Source organism: Panicum virgatum, chromosome 1N, assembly GCF_016808335.1.
Source record: "Panicum virgatum strain AP13 chromosome 1N, P.virgatum_v5, whole genome shotgun sequence".
Classification (NCBI taxonomy): Eukaryota; Viridiplantae; Streptophyta; class Magnoliopsida; order Poales; family Poaceae; genus Panicum; species Panicum virgatum.
In genome coordinates this window covers 8,641,156-8,659,451 of record NC_053145.1, presented here as the reverse complement: position 1 = coordinate 8,659,451, position 18,296 = coordinate 8,641,156, and the positions used below count along the sequence as shown (strand labels likewise).

Sequence of the window (18,296 nt, the reverse complement as noted above, 5' to 3'; positions counted from 1 at the left end):
AAGCTTTAATATATGTGTTTTCACTAATCACTGTTTAATACTTTGATAGAACACACATCAATTTTTTTTTACCATTGCAACCTATGATTTTTTTTTTCAGGTGATGAGGACAGGAAACAATATGACTGTTGAAGGATTTGTTGGTGTTGTGAGACTTGCATGGTCTGTTCATTTGATGCTAACTCAAGATCGAAGTAATTCAAGAGAAATGTCAGATATTTGGTCATGTCTGGAAATTATCTGTCGTCAAAATTCTTTTGAGTTTTTGCGGGAGCGAGTTTTGAAAACAGCTGCATACCAGGTATCAAGAATCTGTATTTCAATGCAATCTCTTTCAATTGCATGCTTAATTATTCATGGTCCTGCTGGTTGTGCAAATAACTAATTATTCTTTGAAGTTTGATAATCTATGTTCTGTACGCATTACATTATCGTTCAAAAAAAAAACTCTAATATGTTCACGTAATCTTGGCTCCAATATGTTTATCTGTGTATGTTCCTTCTGTTTTGCCATGCTTATCTGTTGCCTCTACCAATTATATTAGTTTGATTTTCTCCGAGGCATGCTAGAAGCAAAGCTACAGCGGCTCATCTTTATTAGTTAAATTCTGTTTGATTAGTTTTTTAGTTGCTGTCTCTAACTTCACTCCACTCATAACCTTTATCTCACTGATTTTGGAATCCTTGTGCTCTTGAAATTCAAGCATATTTATTATCTGATATTGTTGGTCTTTTCCAAACCTCATACTGCGGAAGTGTGGAGTGATAGTTGGGAGCAGGATGTAAGAAACTAAGAAGGAAAAACGTGTTAACGAGGTTATGAATGTAGTACATGTACTTCATTAACTTTTCTTCCTGCTATCCCTTGCTGATGCTCAAACTATGAGGTATACATTGGTACTCTGTGCAGAGAAAAGCTTTGCATACATCCTGATTGCGAGAAGATGCTTGCCTATTTCCCTGTGAGGCATAAGATATCCTTATTTCTTGATTATCCTTATTTTTTTTCTCGTCTAATGCAGAATGATGATGAGGACATTGTCTACATGTACACTGGTTACACACACAAGTTAATGATGTGCTTTATTTCCCATCCAACTTCTAGAGATAAGGTTAGAGTACCTCATGGAACCATAATAACCTAGTATATCATCCATTTTCCTGTGTTGCAGCTGATAGAGATCTATGATTGTGTTCTATGATTGGGATTACTTGCCAAGTAAATTCCTTAATTACTTGTGCAAAAATGATAATATTATCTTCTTTAATTAACAGATAAAGGAAATTAAGAAAAAAGCAATGACTACCCTCAGCCCTTATGGGCCAGTGCGAGATCATCGAGAAGATCCTGCTAGAAATGGGGAAGTTGGTCAGCCTACTAATGAGCCTTTTATATCCTTGCTGGAACTAATTAGAGAAATCTATAAGGTATTGCTTCTGCCTTTATATAGTCAAATCAAATCAGGGAGCCTGAAAAATGTATTGATTTAGCTTGACATTGGTGTTGCATCCTCATATGTGTAGGCTTGTTCTGTTTTATAATGATATTCTTCTGCGACCACTTGTTAATGACAAAGCTGATAATGCTTCCCAAGATAATGGTTGCAGTGCACTGTTGCAAGGGGAAAAAATGTAGGAATCGAATGCTCAATCATGTATTATTTTTGCATCACTTTTCTTCTTGCTTCTCTGCGTCCTGGGTAAAATGGACGAACATTTTGCATGTGCACACAACATTGTACTCATGATTTATTTCAGGGTGTACACACATGTTCCATATACCATTCTGGGGCGTAGGAACCATAAATTGCATGACTATCAAGTGTTACTTAAACACCAGAATTCAAATCCGAAACAGATTCCGGCAACATGTGTCCAAGTTTGAGTGTCATTTCCCAGGACCAATGCATCTTTTATCGTGTTGGACAGTCTCAAGTCAGTCAGAAACTCGTGTTCGTGTTCAAGAATGTGATGAGAATGAGATGTTATTGACACATCAAATTCAACCACAGTTAATTACCATAGTAGAACATAACCTTTAATTTGAATGTTTGGTAGACTTTATATAATCATGGTGTGCCTTGAACAAGTTTTGCTGGCCCCCTCAATGGAGTTTATTATGAAAGAGCCTGGTCTTGCTTAGTGCTCGCTAACTTGTCAGGCTATTATGTGGCTAAGCTAGTTTGTAGTTCTAGTTTGTAATTTCTTACTTTTGTTTGGCACTTTATATTTAGCATATTTTATGGACATTGTTAAGTGCTTCATCGAAGGGGAGTCTTGGTCTTGTTTCGATTCAAGATTAAGAAATGTTCTTCCCTCTAGTCTAGTAACTACTTCCACGCAACTCTCTTGCGTGTTCGAGAACAAAAAAGTTAACTACTTCCATCTCTTGTAATTGTGATCACCAAAAGGATAATAATGCATTTTTGTTTGTGGAGTTTAAAGTTTTCTCAGGTTCTACTCTAAACCCCATTTGATCTTACTGTTGGTGTATATTGAGCCCATGTATAGAGGCCCATCTAGAGGCCCTTGTATAGGAACTATATATCCCACTCTTTTAGGGTTTGGAGGAATACAAGGCAATTATTCTCTCCAACATGGTATCTAGCCTTCCCTTCCCTCTCCCACCCTCCCTCTAGCCGCCGGTGCCACCCGCTGCCGGCGCCGCCGCCACCGCCGCCGCCGGCGCCATGGCCGGCCTCTCCTCCTTCCCTCCTCCCCTCTGCTGCTGGCGGCCCCTCCTCTGTTCCGCGTGCCGCTGCGCCGCCGGTGGCCTGGCCCGCCGCTCCATGCCCCTTCCGGACCCGGGAGCGCCGTCTGCTGCCCGGCGATCTGTCCTCCCACCAGGCTCCGCCCTTTGGATCTGGACCCCGGACCGACCCCCTTCTTGCTTGCTGATCCTCTCACCGGCCAGACCGGGAATGGGGGAGGCCGCGGTCGTCGTCATCGGGGCGAACATGGTGGTGGTGCTGGTGGAGGCCATCAGGGCACTCCGACCCCGACTCCGGCTCCCACTCCTGCTCCAGGGCGCCTCCCGATGTGGCCGGTTCAGGGTCAGGGGCCCCCCTCGTCTTCAGTCCCAGCCGGCGGCCATGTTCGCCGGTGCTGCTCCCCTAATCGCGCCGTTCTGGACCCCGCCCGCTCAGCCCAGCCAGCAGCCGACCTGGCCTGGGGGGTGGGAACAGGCCGCACAGGCGCAGTCCTTCAGCTCCATGGGGCGGCCGCCGCCGGTTAGCACCGAGTGGATCGCCGACTCGGGTGCCTCTTTCCACACCACCCCTGATGCCGGTATCCTCTCCTCTGTCCGACCCCCACACCCCTCTTGTCCTTCTTCCATCATGGTTGGTGATGGGTCTTGCCTTCCTGTCACTGCCGTCGGTTCTGCTCCTGGTTCTTTTCGTCTTCTTAATGTCTTTGTTGCTCCTCGGATGGTTCATAATCTTTTTTCTATTCGTCAGTTTACAGCTGACAACTCTTGTTCCATCGAGTTTGACTCTTCTGGCCTCACTGTAAAGGATTCGGCCTCCCGGCGTCCGCTCCTCCGGTGTGACAGCACGGGGCCCCTTTACACCCTTCGCCTTCCGTCTTCCGCTGCACCACTTTCGCCTTCTTCGTCTGCCGCTTTTGCCGCGACGCCGTCTTCCACCACCTGACACCGCCGTCTTGGTCACCCTGGCCGTGATGTTCTGGCTCAGCTTAGTCGTAGTACCGATGTTCCTAGTACTAGGGCTCCTGCTGAGCACCTCTGCCATGTGTGCCAGCTTGGTCGTCATGTTCGGTTTTCTTTTTCCTCTTCTTCGCATGCGACGCATGCCTTTGACCTTATTCATTGTGACCTGTGGACCTCTCCTATTCTCAGCCTCTCTGGATACAAATACTATCTGGTGGTGGTCGATGATTTCTCACACTACTCTTGGACTTTCTTTGCGCGCCAAGTCTGAGACCTTCCCCACTCCTCCACTTCTTTGCCTGGGTGTCCACTCAGTTCGGCCTCACCATTAAGGCCGTCCAGTGTGACAACGAGCGTGAGTTCGACAACTCCACCTCCCGTTCTTTCTTCCTCTCTCGGGGTGTTCAGCTGCGTATGTCTTGTCCGTATACCTCTCCCCAGAACGGCAAAGCTGAGCGGATGATTCGCACGACGAACGACGTCGTGCGCACCCTTCTGATCTAGGCCTCTATGCCCCCGCGCTTTTGGGCCAAGAGCCTCCACACCGCCACCTACTTGCTTAACCGCCTTCCGTCCACTGGTTCTCCTGCTCCCACTCCACACCACGCTCTCTTCGGTACCCCTCCTCGTTACGACCACCTTCGGGTCTTCGGGTGTGCATGTTACCTTAACATCTCCGCCACTGCTCCTCACAAGCTGGCGCCCCGCTCGACTCGTGTGTTTCTTGGTTACTCCCCTGATCACAAGGGGTACCGATGCTTTGACCTCACCTCTCGCCGCGTCTTGATCTCTCGACACGTCGTGTTTGACGAGTCAGATTTTCCCTACTCCACCTCCTCCACACCTTCTCCTGACCCTGAGTTGGAGTCCTTGTTTCCGACTGACCCGGTGGTTCAGCCACCTTTACCTGTCTGCCCTTTCCCTGCAGGTTTTTCCGGCACACCGGCACCGCTTCCGGTGATCCCTGTTGCGCCACGCGCGGCCCCGGTTCCCGCTGCCGCGCCACGCGCGGCCCCGCTGCCTGCAGTCGCGCCACACGCGGCCCCAAGACCTCCTGTCGTGCCGTGCGCGGCTCCGGGGTCTCCTGCTGTGCCATGTGCGGCCCCGGTGCCTCCTTCTGCACCTGCGCGGTACGCTCAGCCGGTGCAGGTGTACCAGCGTCGTTTGGCGCCGACACCGGCGCCGCCGCGGTACGCTCAGCCGGTGCAGGTGTACCGGCGTCGGTCGGCGGCGACACCGGCGCCGCCTCCTGCTCCGGAGGCTCCTGCGACGCCTACACCGGAGCCGTCGCCGTTGCCGCCTCCACCGGTTCGCTCTCTAGCCGAGCCGGGGGTGTACCACCCGCCAGTCGTCCATCGGGATCCTTGACATATCCATCCCATGGTGACTCGGCGGATGGCGTCTCAGGCCGCGACTCTCTCCGCCACCGAGGGGGAGCCGCTGGTCTCTCCAGTACCCTCCTCTGTCCGCGACGCCTTGGCGGATCCTCACTGGCGTCGCGCGATGGAAGAGGAGTACGCGGCTCTCTTTGCCAACCAGACGTGGGACCTTGTGCCGCGTCCGTCTGGTTGCAATGTGGTCACTGTCAAGTGGATCTGGACGCACAAGCGTCGGGCTGATGGCACACTGGAATGCTACAAGGCACGCTGGGTTCTCCGGAGTTTCACCCAGCGGCCTGGTGTGGACTATGATGAGACCTTCAGTCCAGTGGTGAAGCCTGCTACGGTGTGCACGGTCCTCTCACACGCACTCTCTCGCTCCGGGCCTGTGCACCAGCTGGATGTGAAGAATGCATTTCTTCATAGCACTCTGTCAGAGACAGTCTACTGTAGTCAGCCAGCGGGATTTGTAGACTCGAGTCGTCCGGATATGGTCTGCCGGCTCAACAAGTCCCTCTATTGTCTGAAGCAGGCTCCTCGGGCTTGGTACTCTCGTTTCGCCACGTTCTTGCTGACTTTGGGGTTCACCGAGGCCAAGGCTGACACTTCTCTGTTCATCTACCGCTGTGGGGATGAGACTGTCTACCTGCTGCTCTATGTTGATGATATTGTGCTCACCGCCTCCAGTTAGCAGTTGCTTGAGCGTGTCATCTACTCTCTGCAGCAGGAGTTTGCTATGAAGGATCTTGGTCAGCTCCACCACTTCTTGGGCGTCACTGTTGAACCTCGCCCGTCTGGCCTTCTCCTTCACCAGCGGCAATACGCACTCGATATTCTGAAGCGGGCTGGGATGATTGATTGCAAGCCCTGCTCCACTCCTGTCGACACTCAGGCGAAGCTGTCTGCTGATCTGGGTGCTCCTGTGGCTGATCCTACTACCTACTGGAGTCTAGCCGGTGCCTTGCAGTACCTCACCTTCACCAGGCCGGACCTTACCTACGCTGTTCAGCAGGTATGTCTCCATATGCATGATCCTCGGGAGTCACACCTTGCTGCCCTGCCCTGAAGCGTCTCCTCCGCTACGTCCGTGGCATTGGTGTTGGTGTATATTGAGCCCATGTATAGAAGCCCATCTAGAGACCCTTGTATAGGAATTATATATCCCGCCCTTCTAGGGTTTGGAGGAATACAATGCAATTATTCTCTCCAACACTTACAAATGTATCTGCAGTGGTAAAGAAATTTTGACAGTGCACTAGATCCAATAAGGTTATCTCATTTCTGCTGAACATATTTGATTAGCCTTGTTGTCAATAAGGCATGCTATGTGAATGATGTCACATGCTCTTCTTTTTTACTTTGCTTTTGGTTTGAGAAGTTTGTATGACAATCACAATATTTTTTTTGTATGTGTGTGTTCTCATCAGAAAGAGCCTGAGCTAGTGCATGGAAACGAGGAACTGTGGACCTTTGTTATATATGCAGGAGAAGACCATACCAACACACAAACTCTTGTGGCCTTCCTTGGACTTCTCAGTACTTTGGTATGCATTATGGTTATTGCTCTGTTCGGTTTTTTCATCTTTTTCTGTGACTGAACTATTGTACTTATCAGGCTTCCACTGAAGCTGGTGCTGCCAAAGTCTATGAGCTGCTTCAGGGAAAAATTTATCGCTCAGTTGGGTGGAGCACTTTGTTTGATTGCTTATCTATCTATGAGGAGAAGTTTAAAAAATCCATTCAATCTTCTGCAAGCATACTACCTGATTTTCCTGAGGGGGATGCACAGGCACTTGTTGCTTATTTAGCAGTTCTTCAGAAGGTGTGAAATTTCTTGCATTTCTTATTTATTTCTTTTGCTTGTCTTGCCTAGCTGTGTTCACAGTAAAACTTGCACTTCTGATGATATTGGAATCATCATACGAGTATATTACTTTCAGCGTTCCCTTCCATTTTCTTTGGCTATATCAGCTATGCATGTTACTTTGAAAACAGAAACTAATCAGCCTTTGTCTTAGAAAATTCTCAATCTTTCTTATCTTTAAGGAAAAAGTTCAATTTACTCCCCTCAACTATAGTCAAAGTCTGGATAACCCCCTAAAGTATAACTTGGTTCATTTTACCCCCTAAACTATAACATTTAGTTTATTTTACCCCATAATACAATTTATCTTTTTTGTTTCTCCATACACAAGTTGAATTTTAATTTCAAATTTTGCAGGGTAGTAATGGACATCACATTGCATATTTAGGAAAAGTTTTATAATTTTCTCCATTAGTTTTCATATAATTTTGAACCCCAATGATTAATTTATTATTAAATATCCTAACCTATCAAAATAATGCTAAAAAATTATGATTTTTTTTCTAACATGGGCTATGGTGTGCACTATTATGTTTTAAAATTTCAACTTAAAACTCTACCTATGCATGGAGAAATGAAAAAGACAAATTATATTAGGGGGTAATTTGAACCAAATAGTATAATTTGGGGGTAAAATGAACCAAACGATAGTTTAGGGGGTTATCTAAACTTTAGCTATAGTTGAGGGTAGTAATTTAGACTTTTTCCTATCTTTAACTCATTGAGACAAAACTCTTATGGTCCCTCAGTTGCTAAGTTACACAGATACGGATACGGCATTTTCCCAGAAACCTCCAATCCGTGGATATGTTTCAGAATCTTTTAAAATAAATAAATAAATAAAAACTATGCATAGCAAAGTTCGCAACAATAAGAAATAGGTCAAAAGAATCTCCTCTCACATCCCACATTCTTGTCTCTCCTAGTCTCCTGTCTTGTATGCATCCTTTTTCTTGACATAGATTTGAGTGCACAAAGACCAAATTTTCATGTTCAACGAGTTTAGCATTTTGGATTTTATATCAATCGTGGCTGCATATCCTACATTACCTCTAGCACTTGCTTGCGCCAGCACCAGCAGTAGCACTAGCAATGCTCGATGTAGCCATCTACAAAAGAAAGCAAGAAGCCAAGAAAATGTCACTAGATTAGAAAGACAAACGTGGAGCGGGGAGGAGGAAATTAGAGAGGAAAAGAAACGGAAGGAAGAAATCAATCTAGAGGACGATGAGAACACTCACCGGAGATTGCAGCCGGTGCTCCTCCTTACCGGCGAGTGACGGTTAGTCGTCGGAGACGGCGAGCGGTGGCACTCGTGCGGGCGGGCGCCTGGTTGGGCGTCGCCTGCGTGTGTTCGAGTGTGAGCATGCTGTATGTCGGGGGCTAGGTCAGGGGCATGGGATAGGAGGCTAGAGTGCTATGTGGGCTGGGCTGTGCCTAAAAAATATGCAGATACGTGTCCGGCCCACATAATTACTTGCGATATGTTTTTTCCTGATACTCCGTGGACATGTCGGGGAGGCAAACAGGAAGGGAAAGACACTTGATGGTGGAATGACGAGGTGCAAAGGGCTATTAAGGAGGAGCGTTTCAAGTGCCTCCACCTTGACAAGAGTGCGGCCAACATCGAGGGCTATAAATTAGCTAAGAGGATTGCAAAGCGAGTTGTGAGTGTAGCAAAGGGTAAGGCGCATGATGACTTGTATCAGCGGTTAGGCATGAAAGAAAGGGAGAAGGACATTTATAGGATGGCTAGGATCTGCGAGCGGAAGACAAGGGACATCGACCAAATCAAACACATCAAGGATGGGGCAGACTAACTTCTAGTGAAGGATGAGGATATCAGGGATAGATGGAGGGATTACTTCGACAAGTTGTTTAATGGGGAGAGTGAGGGTCCTACCCTTGAGTTAGATGACTCTTTTGACGATACCAACAGACGCTTTGTGAGGAGAATTCAGGAGGTAGAGATCGTGGAGGCTTTGAAGAGGATGAAGGGAGGTAAAGCGATGAGCCTTGATGGTATCCCCATTGAGGTGTGGAGATGCCTAGGTGATAGAGCAATAGTATGGTTAACTAAGCTTTTTAACCTCATTTTTCGGTCAAACAAGATGTCGGAAGAATAGAGAAGTATGCTAGTGTCCATCTTAAAAAACAAGGGTGATGTTCAAAGTTGTACTAACTACCGTGGGATTAAGCTGATGAGCTATATGATGAAGCTCTAGGAGAGGGTTATCGAGCATCGCCTAAGAAGAGTGACAAGTGTGACCCAAAACTAGTTTGGGTTCATGCCTGGAAGGTCGACCATGAAGGTGATTTTCTTAATACGACAATTGATGAAGAGATATTGGGAGCAAAAGGACTTGCACATGGTATTTATTGACCTTGAGAAAGCGTATGACAAAGTACCGAGAAATGTCATGTGGTGGGTCTTGGAAAAGCACAAAGTCCCAACTAAGTACATTACCCTCATCAAGAATATGTACCAGGATGCGACGACGTTTGTCCGGACATTTAATGGCGACACCACTGACTTTCCTATTAACATAGGCCTACACCAGGGGTCGGCATTGAGCCCTAATTTATTTGCTTTGGTGATGGATGAGGTCACAAGAGACATACGAGGTGATATCCCTTGGTGTATGCTTTTTGCTGATGATGTGGTGCTAGTTGACGAGAGTAGGGTATGAGTTAATAGGAAGTTAGAGCTGTGGAGACGCACGTTAGAGTCGAAAGGGTTCAGACTTAGTAGGACCAAGACCGAGTACATGACGTGCGATTTCAGCACAAGTGGTAGTGACTTGGTGGGCTGGGCCTTACATTCTTCTCGGGCCTTTTCTCTTTTCTTTCTTCTTTTCTCATTTCTTTTCCCCTTTATACTGCTAATTATATTGCTAATATGCTGCTTTTACGTTGGTGTATGGCGTCGCCTAGGCGTCCAGAGGAGGTAGGGCGCCACACCTCGCCTCAACGCCTTAAGAGATTGCAGTATCTCTAAAGAGATAGCTTTGGATATGAGCGCTTGGAGACATAGCTATCAATGTGCCTGAACCGTGACCTTTGTTTCTTTTGGGTTTCATCTCTAGCCTACCCCAACTTGTTTGGGAAAAAAAGTCTATGTTGTTGCATACTCCGTGGACATGTATCCATGCCGTATCTGTGTTGGACACATATTGGACACGCGATATGTGACCTTCCAGCTGTTTTTGGGTAACATAGCTCAGCTGTACTGGCCATAAAAATGTACTAAGTAGCAACACTTTGATCAGATGCTATGTGTGTTATAAAATGCCCTTTTCATCATGCATCATGTTATACAGATTAGTAGATTACTGTTAGTGCTGTGACTAAAGAAACTGTGAACATGCTGTAGGTGGTGGAAAATGGGAATCCTATGGAACGAAGGAAATGGTTCCCTGACATTGAACCTTTATTTAAGCTTCTAAGCTATGAAAATGTGCCTCCGTACTTGAAGGTACAAGCATTTATGTTCTGAGTATGTATTTACATCTGTTTTTTATTGTTTGGTTGGGTGGTGATTATGTTTTCTTCTAATATGTGCTTGAAACATATGCAGGGGGCTTTGCGAAATTCGATAGCTGCATTTATCAAAGTGTCACCCTTACTAAAAGATGCTATTTGGAATTATCTTGAGCAATATGACCTTCCGGTGGTTACAGCTCCACTAGGCCGCCATCCAGCAACACAGGTACATATGTTTACCATTTCATTAATTTCCTATGTTTACTGTCTACTTTACAACACAACCACCACCACCACCACCACCAACAACAACAACATAGCCTTTTATCCCAAGCAAGTTGGGTAGGTTAGCAAAGAAACTTTCTAATTCGTTATTTGGTCATCGAGCAAAGCAACATAGTTCCTCAAGTCACAGAAGTGCCGTTTTGGACATTGGCACAACTACCAACCCACTACTTTGACCACTAATTGCTATTGTAAAATATAGCAAAGTTGTTTATGAAGTATAATATAAAGAAAGAAATATAAAAAACCCTATTTTCTTCTTTTTAAATATGTTTATGAAGTACTGTTTATTGTAAATTAACCGGGTATACAAATATTTTTATTTTTCTGTTGTGACAAACAATGAACCTGTGCTGTATTCGTAATTGTGCATTTACTTATTTCATATAGATGCCAATCTTGCACCTTGATCTCACCTTTTCCCTTAGTACTGGCAGTGGCAGCTAGATGCTATGTTTGGTTTAGTTGTGACTTGCACTATTTTCTCAGCTTATCTGATTTACTATTGATGTATATTTCTGTCTGTTATCTTGTTTTGGTTACCTTATATTCAGTCTCTGGAACTACAACTTTGTGAGAATGCCTGTTATTTATGTCAAAGCTGGCAAACACTTAAGTTGGGTGATGCAATGATTTTGAAATGATCAGCTTCCTCTAGGTGATGCCCATTATCTGGTGCACTGGAAACAGCAACTAAAGTTTGTTGAAACCACGATGCATTTTATTAGTTGCCTATTCCTCAATGTTCTTAATGACAAAGTTAACACAACACTTACGTGAAACAAGGTCTGCTTCAACTACAGCTTCCTCTGTTGGAAGGCTTTGGTGCCCGTCGTCTGATGCATTGGGAAGCAACAACTAAGAGTGTTGATTGTTGATAATGCTACTCGATTCATTTTAGGTCGTTTGTTTTTGCTTCAACATATGGGGCAACAAATACACGAAACACTTGAATTCAACCTATGCTTGCAGAACCCTTCATGATAGGTGTTTTTTTTTTCTTTTGTTTGATCTTGGATGTAAAGTCAACCTTCAGCAGAATCTCACATACAATCTACTAGTCTGCCATGTTCATACAAAAATGCCACTATAATCTCAATTCAGCATAGTGTTTCTTCTATGTTGGCTGCAGATCTATGATATGCGATTTGAGTTGAATGAAGTGGAAGCAAGGAGGGAGAGTTACCCCTCGACCATATCTTTTCTCAAATTGATCAATGCACTTATTGCAGAAGAAAGAAACATAAGTGACAAAGGCCGGAGGTGCTTACCTTTTTACTAGCTATTGTCATTTCCTGACCTTCAACACTTTCTGAGAGTAAGATACGTTTTTCTTACAGGTTCATGGGTATCTTTAAGTTCGTTTATGAGGATGTCTTTGGTCCTTTTCCTCAAAGAGCCTACACTGACCCTCAGGAAAAATGGGAGCTTGCACTTGCCTGCCTGGAGCATTTCCGCATGTGAGTAGTGTGTGATTTTTTTGTTTGAAAATTATTGTTTTTTTTCCTTTTTGGAATGGGGAACCATGTAATGTGAACCCTTGATCCAGATATCCCTTTTTATCTTGGATAGTTTCATTAATCTTCCGTTCTCTTGCTTTGTTTGCCATAAAATGCAGTGGTGCACTCAGTAACAAATTGGTTATTTTTTGTACAGGGTTTTGAGCATGTATGACATAAATGATGATGACATTTATGCTTCTGTCAACACATCAGCCCCTTCATCCATTGAGAGACAGCTCCCTCTTCTAGAACTACTCAAAGTATGTCCATGTACTGATTTTGAGAAGTCCTAACTGCTAACATATTACATATGCTCAATGTGGGATTATTTACTGTACCTGGAAGTTCATTGACCGTCATGTTGCAATGGGAGCCACTTTTCATTGTGAACATTGCGCAGTCCTTACTGCAGATTCCCTGCTTGATGTCAGGAGTCTAGAACAGTGATCCTTTAGCCATGTGTGTATAATATTCGTTAGCTAGTAGTGGAAGGTATTTAGAATGTTTGCAGCATCATATTATTGAGTTATGCTTTGCATTATATGGAACTTGGATGGCTGAAAAGTTATCTGAATATTGCTAATAAACATACATGAATTCATATTGTTGTTCTATATTCAGAAACTGTAGGCAATTCATTTCAAAAAAGAAACTGTAGGCGAGATAGCACTAGGGTCACCAGGGAAATAGTGAGCTTTCTTTCTACATATGCTATCTTCATAGAAATATTATCATCTAAAAAAATAAATAGCAATACCATAAATAAATAAATAATAATAAATAATAAATAACAATACTTTCTGGAATATATTGTGATATGATTTTTCATGCCCATCAGTTATGGTGATTCTCTGGTTTAAAAAACTTTTACTTTTTTTTTGGCAGATAAGTATATGTTTTTGTCCTTCAGATTGCCTGTATTTATATGTGTTGCTTCAGTGGATTTGCTTGCTTGTTTGCTTTGTGGAGTGCATGTTATCCCAGATATATATGTCCGGTTAAAGATATTACATTTTTGCATCAGCTTCTATTTCACCTCTAGTTGTACATTATGAATAATTTGTGGTTGTGGAATTCTGACCAGGATTTCATGGGTGGCAAAGTTGCATTTCGCAATATCATGAACATAATATTAGTGGGTGTTGACTCTATTATCAATGAGCGGACTACCCAAACATATGGTATTCTTTTGGAGAAAACTGTCCATCTATCTCTTGAAATATTTATTCTTGTCATGGAGAAAGATCTTGCTCTTGCTGATGTTTTCCGGCCACTCTACCAGGTTTTGTACTTTGCTTATTTCGGTTGTGGGGTTTTGCCTAGCCATCTTCTTCTAATTGTTTTTTCTGTTTTTTATGGATTATGCAGCCATTGGATGTTGTTTTAGCAAAAAATCCTAGGCAGATAATAGCATTGCTAGAGTTTATACGATATGACTATCTTCCCCAAATTCAACAGTGTTCAATAAAAATTATGGGCATCCTGAGGTATATCCAAATTACTTCTATTTTTTTTCCCTTTTGCTGTGTGTCTAGTTCTTGTTCAATATTAAGACATGAAATTTCTGTAATGAATTCAAGTTTGCTAGTTTGCTTATATATGCTCTTACAACTTATTTATTTATGTCAGTTCTAGAATAGTTGGCCTGGTACCGTTGCTTCTGGAAGCTGATGTTGGAAAAACTGTAATAGAAGATTATGCTGCTTGCTTGGAGTTCCGTTTTGATGATTTTCAGGTTATAGAGGACACAAAAGATGATGTCGGGGTTCTAATACTGCAGGTTGTGATTTCATTCCCTTTGACCTTGTTTGATGAGCTATTTATTGACCTATTTTTTTAATTATGCTAGTCAATCATATATGCAGTTGCTTGTGGACAATATTTGTCGTCCAGCTCCAAACATAGCACATTTGCTCTTGAGATTTGACGTCAATGGATCCATTGAGCGAACGACTCTAAAACCAAAATCTCACTATAGGTTAACTCCAGTCTGTGCCTTTATGTGTAATGATATGCTTTGTTAATTGAACTCACCTCGTTGTATCTCAGTTGTTTGAAGGTAATTCTTGACAATCTCGAAAAGGTGACAAAGCCAGATATAAACGCCTTACTGCACGAGTTCAGTTTTCAGGTTTGGTATTTTTGCTTAGTAGTCAGATATGAGATTTTCCACCCTATTTACTTTTATATCATAATAACATTGCATTTCTCTCCTTTTGAATTCAGCTTCTGTACGAGTTATGTCTTGATCCTTTAACTTGTGTACCTGTTATGGATCTCCTAAGTACAAAGAAGTACCAGTTCTTTTCTAAGGTTTTCATTCTTCTCTGCTCTTTCGAATCATTATTTGCTAAAAGTTTCAATTAGAACTCATATTGTCCTTGCCAACTAATGTCAGCATGTTGGAACCATTGGAGTTACACCACTTCCGAAGAGGAACACTAACCAATCTCTTCGTATCAGCATGCTCCATGAGGTATACATTCAGCTTTCATCTTCCACCAAAATTTTGGTTTGCGGAACGTGCAGAAACTAATAGAAGTGCAACTAATGGCTATTGTTTTATCATTCCAACATACTGTAAAATAAACCTTATATTTGAATTATTCTTGATGCATTGCATAAAACTTTTGAACAGAAAATGGATATCAAAATCAGAATACAGTGATTGGTTTGACATGTCTGCCACGTTTGGGTAGCCACTGTTGTTTTCTGCTATTCATTTTCTGTAGATGTGCTACATTTATGCATTATCTTGATATACGTAAAACAAATAATGAGGTGAGGTAAACAACAGTGTTTCATAAGTAGGAACTCAAACTCTTGGAAGTTAGAACATTATAGTTATCAAATTGCTGATCAGCTGCCCTCCTGACCGGATCATCTGGATTCTGGAGGCTTCGAGCACCGTCACACCAAATCGGCACACTGTTAACAATGCTCGAGATATATAAGAGCGCATGTTTGAAATGTTGAAATTTTGCTACTATAGAATTGCATTTGGACGATTTAGATGTCTTTTTAGGGATCTATTTCTTTTGACAGCCTGTAGCTATTTGTATTTTTCATTCTGTTGAAATCATGATTTCTTTATTTTTAGAGGGCATGGTTGCTAAAGATGTTAGCACTGGCATTACATCTATCCGATGTATCATCACCTGTGTACCGGGAAGCCTGTGTGGCTATTCTTTATCACACTTTTGGTCAGTGTGCCGATAACTTCCAGAGTACAAGTTTGGTCCATTCATGTGATGCTTCAACTGGCATTGCAAATAGAAATAAGGTAACATATGACATCTACATTTTTCTCTCTTCGCTTTTCCCCCTAGTTGATGAATCATCCTTGGATTGGAGAATGTGGAAATCAGCAATCCACATGCCTGATCCTTGACTTAGCCTATTTATCTGCTTTTACTATCATCATCATTATTCCTAATACCTTCTACTTCTTAAATTTTATTGTATCTTGTTGGTTGTATCTCTTGTTGGACTTCATATTTTCATCTCTAGCCTACCCCAACTTGCTTGGGACAAAGGATTTGTTGTTTTTTTTTTCTTGGTGATGAATGAATAGTGTCTTATACTTTGATTGTTTAGCCCTGAAGTTTTGTTTGTGCAAAGCTTCGTCTGTATACTTTAATGGTTGAGCAAAGCCTGGTTCTGCTAGTTGAGGTAACCTTTTTCTGTATACTAGTTTCAAATGTGGGGTTTAGAATCTCATTAAGCTTTTATGGTTCTGCTGGTCAAGTGCTCAAATGTGGTATTTTATCTACATGTCCATGCATCAGAACCTTATATTACTTGTAACTTTGCACTTAGGTTCTGGACTTGCTTGAGGTTCTACAGTTCAGATGTCCGGACACTTCAGTGAAGTATCCGCAGCTGCTTTCCAACCTGGGAGTTGAATCAAAGGTATGCCCTTTCACCTTCCAGTTCCTTAGTTCTTTTTAGTTCTCATTGGATTTTGGTATACACAGATTGAGGAGATCCTAAGGAACTCTGCGACATGTGAACTTGGTGGTGTATATTATTATTCAGAGAGAGGTGATCGACTGATTGATCTGGATGCTTTTCATGGAAAACTTCTCCAGGTTGTATGTCCATTCCTATGCATCCTTGTTATGTTGTACTTTCTTTAAAAATGATCACTTCAAAAATTATTTTGTGTTTGATGGATCTTTTATTTTGTCAGATATCACAAGAATTGAACTCACAATTAAGCGAGCCTGAGAAAAGTGAACTAAGAGAATCTTTTCATCATTTGCTGAAATGGGCTTGGCGATATAATAAAAATCTTGAAGAGCAGGCTGCCCAACTTCACATGTTGACTGGCTGGTCACAGATTGTTGAAGTGAGTTGCGCATTTGCTTGTTGGTTTATCATTTGTGTAGGTTGGAAAATTTTATGTGACATGCTGATTACTATTTGTGAAAACTAGGTTGCTGTATCAAGAAGAATGTCATTACTTGATGACCGTTCGCAGCTACTGTTTGAGTAAGTTGTGTCTCCCTTCACATAAAATTTAAAATTTGGGTAACTGTACTAATCTTGCTTGATGCAGGCTGCTTGATGCTTCATTGGGTGCAACAACATCTCCAGATTGTTCAGTGAAAATGGCATATGTTTTAACCAATGTGAGAAGCTTGTTATGTACCAAACACTAATGTCTTAATCAAGCGCCATACATTTTGTATCTGTTCTCAATTTAATTTGTTGGTCATTTAAGGTATCATTGACCTGTATGGCTAAACTGCGCGATGAAAGATTCATATGCCCAGCTGGTGCAGATTCTGATGTGGTTACTTGCCTTGACATTATTTCATCGAAGCAGCTACCAAATGCTGCTTGTAACTCATTGTTATTCAAGCTTGTGACGTCAATACTAAGAAACGAATCATCTGAAACCTTGCGAAGACGGTAACTTTATTGTAGTTGGTGACTTTGTGCACCACTAACCCACTCCTTGCTTCACATCATCTCCGTCTCTTCTGTGATTACTGACCTTTAATCGTCTTCTGCAGACAATATGCACTATTACTGAGTTATTTTCAGTATTGTCGTAGCATTGTTGACTCTGATGTCCCTCCATCAGTTCTACGGATCTTGCTACTGGAGGAACAAGAGGCTGATGATGATGACTTCACTCTTCAAAAGGTCCTTTCCTGTTGCATTACCTTTTTCTCCCCTTTGTAATGTGACTCTTGCCTTATCATTCTCTTGTCTTTCAAAAGGTTCTCAAGGAGCACAATGAATTAGCACAGGCCAACTTTTCCATCATAAGGAAGGAAGCTCAAGCTATCGTCGATTTGGTAAGCCATTCTTTTGTTTAGGTGAAACTCATGCAGTTTATTTTTGTTTGTGCAAGGGAAACATAACTTACTGTAAATTTTTTAGCACGTCTGCCTCATGGCATGGATGTGGTATCACTAACTCAGCCCATCATCACATCTACTATCCATAATAATTCCAAATTTCAACCATTATGTGGAATTTTAGCAGCAGTTCCCTAATATGCTAAATTTTGAGATAAACAGCAAAAAGTATTGTTATGGGCTTGAGATTGGTTGGAGAATGAGAGGAGGGGAGCAGCATGTACTGTTGACATGAGCAGTACTGCACAAACAGTGCTGCGGGAGAGAGATGATAGAGGGAAATCCCTTCTATCTGCTTAACCTTTACGGATAGCATCCTCACTCTACATCTCTACGTAGATTGGATCTTATAGTTGTAATCCAATTTAGTTACAATCATATTTGAAATATCCCAATTATAAAAGTGTAGGAGGAAATGATGGCTTGTATTCCTCCAACCCTAGAAGGGTGGGTATATATAAAACCTATATATGGGCCTCTAGATGGGTCTCTATACACATGGGCTCAATATACTCCAACACCCCCCCGCAGTCTGAACTACCGGCGCAGCGGTGTTCAAGACTGGACAACAAGAAAGCTAACACCCCCCACAGTCTGAACTACCGACGCAGCGGTGTTCAAGACTGGACAAGAAGAGAGAACAAAGGGCAAATACCCCCCCCCCCCCCCCCGCAGCCACAACTAGCCACCGGCTACGTTGAGGCTAGATCGAAACTCCGAGAAGGTCAAGGAGGGCAGCCC

The 18,296-nt window shown here is 42.9% G+C and overlaps 1 protein-coding gene across 4 annotated transcripts in view; it reads left to right on the top strand.

The window, feature by feature from the left end:
- The window catches only part of LOC120655026 (nuclear pore complex protein NUP205-like), a 33,405-nt gene that overhangs the window by 3,130 nt on the left and 11,979 nt on the right, over nt 1-18,296 (top strand). For all 4 annotated transcript variants that reach the window (XR_005667270.1, XM_039932744.1, XM_039932743.1 and 1 more), the window contains 26 exons: nt 101-301; nt 1,023-1,112; nt 1,276-1,428; nt 6,477-6,593; nt 6,665-6,871; nt 10,287-10,388; nt 10,491-10,622; nt 11,814-11,944; nt 12,022-12,141; nt 12,338-12,443; nt 13,268-13,465; nt 13,552-13,670; nt 13,813-13,963; nt 14,049-14,161; nt 14,233-14,314; nt 14,410-14,496; nt 14,582-14,659; nt 15,284-15,466; nt 16,003-16,095; nt 16,161-16,274; nt 16,376-16,534; nt 16,622-16,677; nt 16,745-16,817; nt 16,910-17,100; nt 17,205-17,337; nt 17,415-17,492. Coding sequence is in view for 3 of the 4 variants with exons in the window: in XM_039932744.1 (XP_039788678.1) it covers nt 101-301; nt 1,023-1,112; nt 1,276-1,428; nt 6,477-6,593; nt 6,665-6,871; nt 10,287-10,388; nt 10,491-10,622; nt 11,814-11,944; nt 12,022-12,141; nt 12,338-12,443; nt 13,268-13,465; nt 13,552-13,670; nt 13,813-13,963; nt 14,049-14,161; nt 14,233-14,314; nt 14,410-14,496; nt 14,582-14,659; nt 15,284-15,466; nt 16,003-16,095; nt 16,161-16,274; nt 16,376-16,534; nt 16,622-16,677; nt 16,745-16,817; nt 16,910-17,100; nt 17,205-17,337; nt 17,415-17,492 (3,267 nt within the window). In the remaining variant the exon portion in view is untranslated. The remainder of the gene's footprint in view (nt 1-100; nt 302-1,022; nt 1,113-1,275; nt 1,429-6,476; nt 6,594-6,664; nt 6,872-10,286; nt 10,389-10,490; nt 10,623-11,813; nt 11,945-12,021; nt 12,142-12,337; nt 12,444-13,267; nt 13,466-13,551; nt 13,671-13,812; nt 13,964-14,048; nt 14,162-14,232; nt 14,315-14,409; nt 14,497-14,581; nt 14,660-15,283; nt 15,467-16,002; nt 16,096-16,160; nt 16,275-16,375; nt 16,535-16,621; nt 16,678-16,744; nt 16,818-16,909; nt 17,101-17,204; nt 17,338-17,414; nt 17,493-18,296) is intronic.